The sequence below is a fragment of the Phalaenopsis equestris genome, unplaced genomic scaffold (genome assembly GCF_001263595.1).
Source record: "Phalaenopsis equestris unplaced genomic scaffold, ASM126359v1 Scaffold000761, whole genome shotgun sequence".
Taxonomy (NCBI): Eukaryota; Viridiplantae; Streptophyta; class Magnoliopsida; order Asparagales; family Orchidaceae; genus Phalaenopsis; species Phalaenopsis equestris.
In genome coordinates, this window is record NW_018165201.1 from 3,808,873 (window position 1) to 3,819,761 (window position 10,889).

Sequence of the window (10,889 nt, forward strand, 5' to 3'; positions counted from 1 at the left end):
ATGGAGCTTTGAGAGTTCTTTCCCTCCCGTGGGACAATGGACATCTGTAATCTTCAACTAATAGTGGATTTTTACAACTGGGTCAGACCCCGTGGTTTTTCCCCTTTACGGGTTTTCCACGTAAAAACTCCTGGTGTTATCACAACTTTATTCATTTTCATTTGAGTGTATTGAATCCTCGCGCTATGCTAAGACGATAATCCATTACTCTACCGCCATGAATTTTCTAGCACGCATCAGGGTTGTATGATTAGTTGGAAGTTTACCTTACAGACAAAAATGCTCCTACAACTGAAGCCGGGTACATGATAATTACTCAAACTTGCAAAGAAGCTCTTTGATTGAAAGACATATATGAAGAACTTGGTGAAATTTTAAAGATCATTACATTCATGTGTGATAGTCAGAGTGTTATTTATCTCATTAAAGATCAGATGTATCTTGAGAGAACTTAGCATATTGATGTTTTTACCACTTCATTTGTGAAGTTATTGCTTGTGGTGATATTGCTGTGAGCAAAATTAGTACTTATGATAATTTTGGGGACATGATGACTAAGACACTCCCAATATCCATGAGCATCGCTTTGGCTTGGTTTGCATTCATTCTTGATCATTAGAGCTTTTTTGAAGTTGGCGAAAGATGTGGAGAAAGTTCTATCGAAGATTAAATATCTATTTTGCATTACTTGGAAATACATGTCAAGATGGAGATTGTTAAATCTGTGACCAGAATTTTGTGGGTCATATGTGTCTCACTTGAAAATTATGTGCATAATAATTGAAGTTTTAGAAGAAAATTGTAAACATGCAAATTAAAACTTTAAAAGGAAACTATGAAGACATGAATTAAAGGCTTCTACCTTTTGATCAATCTTATAATAATTTTTAGATTACAATCCATATGCTCTTGCTTTATTGGCTTCTTTTAATTATCTCTTTTAAAGAAGTCTTGCTAAAACTATAAATACCCCTTTTATTTTGTACAAGTGAACTCACTTTCGCCTATTTTATATATATATATTTGCTTATATCATTATTTGTGGCATTGATTCAATATCAAATTAAAACATCATGTATGTTATTTTTCCAGTCTTCTAAAATCTGACTGCATTGCAGGTCAGCGTCCAGGCTTTCAGCGATGAGGATCCTCAAGGACGGCGTACTTTAGGTATTTCATCCTAACCATATATTTCTTATGTATAGTATTAATCATAAAATCAATGGAGGAGCACAATTGAGTGTTGTAAACATTTTTTTTTCCTTCAGGATTATTTCTCCATCGGCGGAAAGCAGAGGTGGCAGATTCTCTCAGAAAGGTAAGGAGCTGATTGGCTACAAAGTAGGATTTTAGTAAATCTTTTAAGTACAGATTTAATGAAACTTTAGGGGATTGATCTGGAAATTATTTAATATAAATAATTATAAATCTTAATAAGTTATTTTTGTTTTTTAAAATAATTCAACTTTTCTTTATATATATATTTTTTTTATTTAAAAAAAAAGGAAACATCTTTACTCTTTGTCACACATAATTTTAATTCCAGAGTCTATAACAATATCAATATTGGTCTCATACTCTCTTAAAGTAGGCTGAAATAAAGGTCCATTTAAGCCTATATTTAAAGAGTCTGAGGACTAATTTGTTATTTTTATAAACTGTGGAACTAAAATGACCCCATATAAATAGTATTAGGATTATTTTGACACTTTACTCATTTTAAAAATAAATAAACTCATATTTTGAAATAGTTAATGTTAATTTATTTTTAATTTGACAAACTGTTTTACTTCAAATCAAACCAAAAAAAAAAAAAGCACAGCATTGAAAACAAAAAATAGAAGAGAGCTTTAACTACACAATTCTTATGTATTTACATATCTAAAACCTAAAGTTTGATATTTATACTTATAGCACCATAGTGTCGTAAATCTATGCATGAAAATATGTATTGCACTTTTAGAAATATATCTATGGTGGTATTTTTTATGTAATGCTAAAGATTTGAGTGGTTTGCATGTAAATATGAATTTTTAGGTGTAGTTATGTAAAAATTTATAAGATTTATGTGGTATGTATGTAAATGCCCCAAAATAAAATGATACTCATGGTTATTCGAGAATAACATATCTAACACGGAAAATTTGTTCTTTACACTTAAAACATATTGGTGTCATAAATCTATACATGAAAATGTGTATTTCACCTTTTCAACCTCTCCTCAGGTTCATATGTTTGTTGACCCCCGCGAAAAGGTGACTGCTCGCTATCAGGTATATTTCGCCTACCGAATGTTCTCGAACAAACTCTCCCAAAATATCATAACTGAATAATATCAATCTTCATAATTCCAAGTTGATTTGTCCATCAAAGAGAAAAGTAATGGCATTTGAGAGCTCCAAGCAGGCAGGAACATTGCTCCCCAAAGCTCCCAAAGGTTGGGGCTGGAGAACCGCACTGCTGTTTGATGAACTCGGCGATCTGCTTCAGCATGGAGCTTTGAGAGTTTCTGCTGTTGTGCAGCTTGTTTGATGCCTGATGAGAAGGTATGAATTTAATGTAGCGAAATTTACATGCATAACCACTCAATTCTTATGGATTTTTACATATCTAAACCTAAACGTTTGATATTTACGTTCAAAACAAAAACTATGCATACATACCACTCTATTTTTATGTATTTACATGTCTAACCCCCTAAACTTTAATTTTTACATGTGTGTGACCATGGCTAAGCATGAAAAAGGTGTATTTTACTCTCTCAAAGTTGAAATAGTGATATTTTTGACATTATATGTAAGATTTGGGCGGTGTAAATGTAAATAGTAAGTCTTAGGTGTTAGTTATGTAAATACATTTGAATTGGGTGGTGTGTAATGTAAATGCCTTTAAAAATTTACTAAAAGTGGTATTTTGATGTGATGTTGAGTATTTGAGTGCCATTAATTTAAAACATTAAACTTTAGGTGTTAGATATGTAAATTTGCATAAAAGCTGTATGCTATGCATGTAAATGCCTCATTTATGTATCATAATTTGAATCTTTTCTCATGAATTAATGGTATATTTTACTAGCAGACATCTCAGACCTGCTGCAACTTCTTCTGATTGAATAAAAAGGTATTTTTTTGGTGTGAACTTGTACGTTTTTAGCTATAGCTTATGTTGATATTTTGTAAAGTCTTATAATTCTGTGATTGAGGAAATAAACCAAAATAATGTGTTCTGAATTATTTATTCTATTATTTTCTTGTTGTTTGAGGATGAGAACTGTTTTTTGTCAAATAAAATTTGTAATTTTTTTTATCAAGCACTTAATCTCAATTATATATATATATATATATATATATAGGACAGCCTCTGTTTCCCACATATTGTTGAACCTGCGGAACTCCTCCCCTTCGCGGTATTGCGAACTCTTGTTCGCTACCACCAATAGATTCTTCCTTACTGCAGCGAACTCCTACTTGTTCGCTAACCGCTTCTCCGCCTGTTCGACGAGGGCAGCGAACTCTCTGTTCACACTGAACAAGGCTTCGCGAACTCTTTGTCGAACTGCCCAAAGACGAACACCGGGAACTGTCGCGATGCCTGGTCTTCTTCCCGCGAACGAGATCTGTCTGTCGCGAACAGGTGAATTCCTTTGCGTCGCGAACTGCTCTCTAATCCGATCGCGAACGAGATTTCCTCCGCCGATAGCCAACAGCTCTACAGAGCCTCCTCCTTCGCGAATCTCCTCCGAGCCGAATCCTCTGTCGCACGCGGCGAACTCTTGTCTTCGATCGGAACCGAATCCCTGTCGCGATTGATCCTCCTTCTGAAGCCTGCTGCGAACTCCTTAAATTCGCGAAATACCGAACTCGTCTCAAAACCGGAACTGTCGCACAACCAGCAAAACTCCTTCTCAAATCTTCTTCCTGCGTCGATCTCCTCCTCCTGTTCCCCTCGAAAGAGGTTATGATACCAATTGTTGTGAAATTTAGCGGAATAAAACAGGAAACGACACAAACCAGAAGAAGAACACAGAGATTTAACGAGGTTCGGCAAGGAATTGCCTACGTCCTCGGGAGCAAGCGACGGTTTCACTATTTCAGAGAAGTTTACTCAGAGGAGTTACAATACCTCTCATAGGGTTACACATATATATAGACATATACAAACCTCAGATAAAATTACAATCACGCCCTCGCTCCTTCCAGCCCTCTTTATTCCAAGAGACACTCCTTTTCACCAGGAGACACACCTCTTCATCAAAAAATTCAAACTCCCTAGATATGAGCCATACCTAATATATATATATATATAGTGAGAAAAATATACAAGTTCTTACATGTGAGGGCACATCATAAATATTTTATCTAAAAAGTTAAATTTTATTTGATTTAAAAAATTGTATTATGTCATGCTTTTAAGGTCTATTGTAATTAAAAATTATTTAACTAAGAGTAAAGTTTGAATTGTTTGGAAAATACAAAAATAAAATTTTAAAAAATTGACTAGATTTATTGAATATTTAATTTAGTTGCTTTGATAAATTGTAAAAGTAATGCTCTATAAGGAAAATTGATTCCCTAAATTAAATAAAATTAAGGAATATTATGTCATTTGAATGGTTTAAAATTAAGATTAAAATTGATCAAAATGTGTAAAATTATTTATAATTTTATAATGAATTAAATATCAAATTCTATTATATTCACATTATTGAAAATATATAAATTGCTAAAATACTAAAACTTTATAATATATCTAAAAATTGAATGATCTTATTGTAAAAAAAAAATAATAAATTACAAGTAAAATGTTTTAAGAATTTAAAATAAAATGAAGAAAAAATAAAATAAAGCATTAAAATTAGTTCTAAATAATCACATGATTATATATGAGGTCCATAGAATTATGCAGCCAAAATATAACTCTAAAGGATGAATGATGACAATATTATTTGAGTTATTATTCAAAATTGATACCAAATAGCTAAATATCAATAATTTTAATTCTTATTAAAATATTTTCAATAATAAATTAATCTCTTAATTGAAAATTGTAACAAAATGTCAAAAAGTACACAATAATTAGGAATTTTAACAATGTAGCATTTATATTTTAGATTTATGGATTCAATCTATGGTTCAAAAGTCATTTCTTGCCCAATTTCAAATTTTTATTTTATTTTATTGAGTCAGCCCTATGAAATAGTAAACTTTTGTTGTTGATTTCTCACACAAATCCACCATTCATGTACAATCTACTCCTTGGTAAGTCCAATAAAGCTCGAGTCTAAGGATTGATTAGTTGAATGCGGTGATAAAACTTATGATTATGTTAAAAGAGAAGTACTTTGGAGAGTTTTAGAAAAGAAAAGTGTTGACATTGCTTATATTTAGATCATTAAAGATATATATACTAGAGTTATTACTTGTGTTTAAATACTGGGAGGATTGACTAAATATTCTTTTATTTTAGTTGGATTGCATCGCAGATCGACTTTAAGCTCATATCTTTTTGCTTTAGTTATGGACGTTCTCACTGAACATTTGTAGGAGGATGCATCTTTGCATATATTTTTTGTTGATTATATTCTTATTGTTAATAAGGTTGGAAAGAGTTTAGGAAAAATGATTATGAAGGTCATTTTTTAGTCTAAATGCTTTCTTTTTTAGTAGATCTAAAACCGAATACATGGAATGTAATTTTAGTATTAGTGGATCTAGTTGTGGGGTTGCAATAATGAGTGATCAAATCACTCAAAGAAGTGAATGTTTTAGATATCTCAGGTTTATTGTTCAGAGTGATGGTGACATAATTGGAATATAATTCAAGTTGGATGGTTGAAGAGGAGGAATGCATCAATTATATTGTATGATAGAAAATTATTGCTTAGATTTAAAGGAAAATTTTACAAGATGATGATTAAACTTACAATGTTTTATGGGCAGAATGTTAGCATGTAAAAGAGAAGCATACAAATTATGTTGTTGATTGGCTTTACACTCAGAGAGAAAAAAATGCAAATGAATATATACATGCAAGGGGACTCCACTGACAATCAATGTTAAAGAGAGCTGCCTTAGAAGGTTTGGTCACATTAAATGTCGATCATCTGATGACTGGGTGAGCAGAGTAAATGTTTTAAATTAGATTTATTTCAAGAAAGGGAGAGGTAGACCTAAAAGAACTGGGGCCGCCTTTAGAAGTTACATGTGTAAATAAATAAAAGTTATGGTATTCATCTAAAATTGTATGATATTTATCTATTTGTCCCAATAAATAAAAAGACTAGGGCCTCCTTTACAAGTCACTTTCAAAATGAGTTTCTTCTTCTTCTTTTTTTCCTTTTTGAACTACAAAACCAAATAATCGATGCATCATAAATGAAGAGCAGGCTGGTGGTCGGAGAACGTGAACCAGAGAAATGGAGAGCAGAAATCCCTAATTCGTTCAATGAAAGGAGTCGCGATTTCCCCCTCAATCAAATTCCATCTCAATCCCCAATCCCTCCTTCGTTTTCCACCATCCGAAGCACTCTACGTGGCCTTCCCTCTTCCCCAAAATCCCCCCTTTTCTCAAATTCAACCCTTTCGCTCTTCTGGATTCGGTTCTACGGAGCGGCGCAGCAGCAAGGCGAGCAGAAGGAGCAGAGAACATGTTTCCGCTTCCCATGGGGCCGCGGCCCGCATCGTCTGGTTTTCCGTTCGCCATTCGCGCTCGGCTTTCTGCTGAGGACAGCTCAAGCGATGCTTCTTCTTTCATCGCCGGCGACTCGGATGATAATTCCGGTGTTGACGAGTTGGAGGAGGAAGCGGCAGAGGACAATAGTGGCTCTCTTAGGCGGCCATTCATTCCCATTGCACGTGTTACAGGAGATGATGAAGACGACGATGTTGTGGATGAGCTGCTGTTTGATGATGAGGAGGAGGTGAAGCCTAAGTTGGTTGTGGGGAAGTTGGAGGTGGAGAGCTGGAATGGGGGAAGGGATGAGGATTTTGGTGGTGGATTTGAGTCTGGAAGGGAGGAGAGTGGGCTGTTTTATGGAAATGAGGTGAAAGGTGATAGCTTGGGTGTTTATGAAGATACTCTAATTTTATCAGAAGAGGAGTTGCGGGTACAGGAGAAGGAGAAGGAGAAGGAGAAGGGTTATGTTGAGGTGGTGGAGAGAGTGGCTGCTTCTAGCGATGATGCTGGTGCTGTTGAAGGCGGATTGGAGCTGAATGATGTAAATCAAAATAAGGGATTTGAGTTGGAAGTGAAAGATTTGTTGGTTGATTCAAGTATCATAGAATCAGAAAAATGCAATCTTGTTGGTGATATTGATTCGACTCAGAATTCTGTCATGGATGTGGAGCTGAGGACTTTAGGAGCTGAATCCGAAGCTGTTGACTCCTTAATTCCAGAGGTTGAAGACGACCCTGTCGAGATTGTAACGATTAAAGCTGCTGGTGATGTTGCTTCAAGCCGGCACTGGAACGAAGAGGCTGAGGCAAAGTTTTCTCAATTTGAGGACATGGAAGAGGAGGTTGGAGGTGATCTTGATTCCAAAAATTGCTTTTTGGGTGAGAAAATGTTTGAGGTTAGTGAAGTTAAAGCTCATTCTACTGAATCCGAGCGGTTCGGAGCTCCTGATGCTGTTTGTTTCAGCCATAGTTCACTCCTTGAGATGTTAAGTCTTCATGATAACAAAGCATTTGAACGAAAAGATGAAGTTTTGCATATGAAGATTAGCTCTGTGGATTCTGTGAATGCAAAAGATTCTACTTTTAAGCTTCTTGTTTCGACTGATGGAAATCATTCTCCATGTAAGGATTTTTCTGCTTAAAGTGCGATGGTATATGCTGCACAATTTTTAAATAAATTCAAAGAGGAGAATGATGAGTCTGCAGTCACCATTAAATAGATTTCAATTCACAATAAATGTGAGTTTTCTTCTGATAACTTCTCATCCTTTTATGCAGACGGAAAGGAAATGGATTCCATTGATTCTTACCATCTTATTTATGACGAGGATTTAGCAGAAGAGAATGAACATGGGATTTCTGAATGGCCTCACTCAGAATCTATGAAGTGTATCCTGAAAGAGATTGATGAAGGTTCCTCTACTTCACATTCCAGTTTTGAATCTTCACAAACCTATTCAAACATTTTAGGCATTCAAAACATTTATAACTCTGACGAGGAAATGGAAATTGATGAGGATGATAATGCGAAAGAGCTCTTTGAGACCTCTGCATTGGCAGCACTCTTAAGGCCCTCTCATGGAACTTCCTTTGGAGTTCCTCACCATACTTCTCAAAATACTTGTTATGTGAATGATTTGAAAGTTGAAGAACAGATGCTGTACTCAAAGATTGAACGAATTCGGGCAAAGTACCTTCGTCTTGTCGAGATAGTAGGAGTGGGCTTTATATACTCAGTGAGTCGAGGAAGAAAAACCGGCGCTAAAAATGTCACCTTTCTATATGATGAGGGAGAGGACGAATTCGCCTTGTCATGCACCATTCTAGTTCTTAAAGAGTGCTCTCATAAACTCCATTTTTGGTGAAGAAAGAGCTCTCACTGATCCATTACAACCTGCGACAACTTCAGTGAGAGAGATTTCAGGAATGGTTGATGGGGTTTATATTCGCTTCATTGACACGCCTGGGCTCTCAACTTCTTTGAATGATCAACCAGCAAACTTGAAGACTCTCTCATCCGTAAAGAAGTATATTAGGAGATTTCCTCCTGATGCCATCCTTTATGTCGATCGGTTGGATGAATATAACCGAGATTTCAATGAGTCGAGTATATTACGGATGATTACTCGCACCTTTGGCTCATCTATTTGGTTCAACGCCATTATCGCTCTCACGCATGCTGCTTCGGCTGTTCCCGAAGGCCCGGATGGTTCTTCCATGAGCTACGATGAATTCATTGCTCAAAGATCGAAAATTGTTCAGTGTTCGATCCGGCGAGCGGCCGAGGACATGAGTTTGATGAATCCGGTGACTCTGGTGGAGAATTATCACTGTCGTAGTAGGAACGAAGATGGAGAGAGCTTACTTCCCAATGGTTGCATGTGGAAGCCATGGTTGCTTCTCTTATGCTACTCATCAAAGATACTCTCAGAGCTTAATACCCTTTTCCCATTTCCTTGGGCTTATCCCCTTCCTTTCCTTTTCTCCTCATTTCTACAATCTAAGATTCAGGGATGTGAAAGTAATTTTTTTGATTTTGTTATGGACTTTGATAACATGATAGAAGAAGCACTCAAACTATTGACGAAATCTCAAGTTCAGAACATTGCTCAAGTGTTCAAAAATGCCATTTTTGATGAAAATGATTACAAAATCAAACTTTTTCAGAAGAAGAAATGGAAGGATGAGCTTGGGAGATTGAAAAAGATGAAAGGAGGTAAAATAGGCTCTGAAAATCCAGCAAATATTTACTGGTTTCTCGATCCAAGATCTCACCTTTTAATCAATTCAGTTCTGCAAACTCAAACTTGGGACCATGATTCCTCCATTAAATCCAACCATGGAGAACTTTGCTCCACTCCTACCTCTCTCAACATACCAGTTGGCAGGAAGAAGAAGAAGAAGAAGAAGACAGCTACTGGAACTCTGGTTACTTCCATGGAGGAAAACTTGTTGGATGGATTCAAATTAGAAGATCAAATATCCATTGGGAAGAAACTTTGTTTATTCACTCGAGCCGGCGTGGTTCGAGCACGCATGAACTTTGCTCGTGGAACGAATTTGGAGGTCTGGTTCAGGGAGAAGGATCGAAATTCGAAGATGGCAGGATACAATGGGCAAATCTCTCTCAAGATAAGCACCACTGAGCAGGTTCATCTTGCTCTTTTGGGTTTGTTTTCTCTTGTTTTTTCTGTTTGGAGCAAGTGGAATGGTTAAAACTAATTAGGTTGAGTAGATTTTGCTTCGATAAGTTAGTGTTACAAAAGCATAATTTAATTGTAGTCCCTATAAATGACATAATTTACACTTTACATCTCAATTTAGCTGTGCAAGGCTTTGCTTTTATTTTATTTGTATGTAATTAGTATAGCTGTTCTTACTATTCCCTGCTGAAAATTGAAGTTTTTTACAGATATACCAAGTTCTCTAGTGTTATGGGATTAGTTTTACAACAAAACATAGGGGGATTTACATAACACACAATTCTTATGTATTTACATATAACACCCCAACTATCATATTTACTTGCATAGCATTACTATCATATAAAAAAAATATATCACTATCACCTATTTTTTAAAAGTGAAATGTACTTTTCATGCATAGGATATAACGCACGGAAGAGTAATGCATGTAAATATGAAAATCCAGGTGTTAGATATGTAATTATGAAAATTTCTATGTAGTTTGTTAGATATGACTCATATACCATAAATGGACAGTGCCAAATTAGGAGCGGAGCAGAGTGAAAGATTCTGTCCAAATCAGGAGAGCTTTCTTATGTGGTTGGTGTGTTTTACATGGGTAATTTGGTAATTACATATTATACCCAAGGTTTCTTTTTTATGTGTTTTCTAGGGTTATAAATTAGGCTTGTATGTAACCCTAGGGATTATCCCTCTATTCTGTAACCTCTTTTCTGAATTAGTGAAAAGCCGTCGCTCTGCTCCCGATGACGTAAGCATATTTGCCGAACCTCGTTAAATCTCTTTGTGTTCTTCTGAATTTGTGTCGATTCATATTTTTTTCCGCCCTAATTTCTCAACATATTTGCATATCTAACACCTAAACTTTACCTTTTACATTTGTAGTACTCAAATCTCTCATATCACATTAAAATACCATTTTTTTAACTTTCAAAAAGCGAGATACATCTTTTCATGCATAGGTACAATGCCATATATATATATATATATATATATATATATACTTCTT

The 10,889-nt window shown here is 35.3% G+C and overlaps 3 protein-coding genes across 3 annotated transcripts in view; all 3 read left to right on the forward strand.

Annotated features, from left to right (window-relative positions):
- LOC110030867 overlaps nt 1–3,262 on the forward strand; it is a 25,262-nt gene extending 22,000 nt beyond the window's left edge. Inside the window, exons 9-13 of the mRNA XM_020733816.1 lie at nt 1,119–1,170; nt 1,269–1,318; nt 2,226–2,273; nt 2,356–2,546; nt 3,079–3,262. Of these exons, the coding sequence (XP_020589475.1) occupies nt 1,119–1,170; nt 1,269–1,318; nt 2,226–2,273; nt 2,356–2,532 (327 nt within the window). The 3' untranslated portion in view covers nt 2,533–2,546; nt 3,079–3,262. The remainder of the gene's footprint in view (nt 1–1,118; nt 1,171–1,268; nt 1,319–2,225; nt 2,274–2,355; nt 2,547–3,078) is intronic.
- A 3,064-nt stretch (nt 3,263–6,326) lies between these two features.
- On the forward strand, nt 6,327–8,506 carry LOC110030978 (translocase of chloroplast 159, chloroplastic-like; the record flags this gene model as incomplete). Its single annotated transcript, XM_020733983.1, is given in 2 exon segments — nt 6,327–7,796; nt 7,953–8,506. Coding segments are annotated over 2 exon segments (1,704 nt in total), but the record flags the coding sequence as incomplete, so codon positions are not given.
- A 94-nt stretch (nt 8,507–8,600) lies between these two features.
- Nucleotides 8,601–9,890, forward strand: LOC110030825 (translocase of chloroplast 159, chloroplastic-like). Its single transcript, XM_020733752.1, has 2 exons — nt 8,601–9,287; nt 9,342–9,890. Exons 1-2 carry the CDS (start codon nt 8,601–8,603, stop codon nt 9,888–9,890), a joined length of 1,236 nt encoding a protein of 411 aa, XP_020589411.1.
- The last annotated feature ends 999 nt before the right edge of the window (nt 9,891–10,889 follow it).

Excerpts from the sequence above, each read along its gene's own strand:
- LOC110030825 (XM_020733752.1), top strand. The coding sequence starts at position 8,601 with ATGGTTGATGGGGTTTATATTCGCTTCATTGACACGCCTGGGCTCTCA. Across the intron at positions 9,288-9,341 it reads AAGTTCAGAACATTGCTCAA|AAGAAGAAATGGAAGGATGA; the intron begins GTGTTCAAAAAT and ends AAACTTTTTCAG.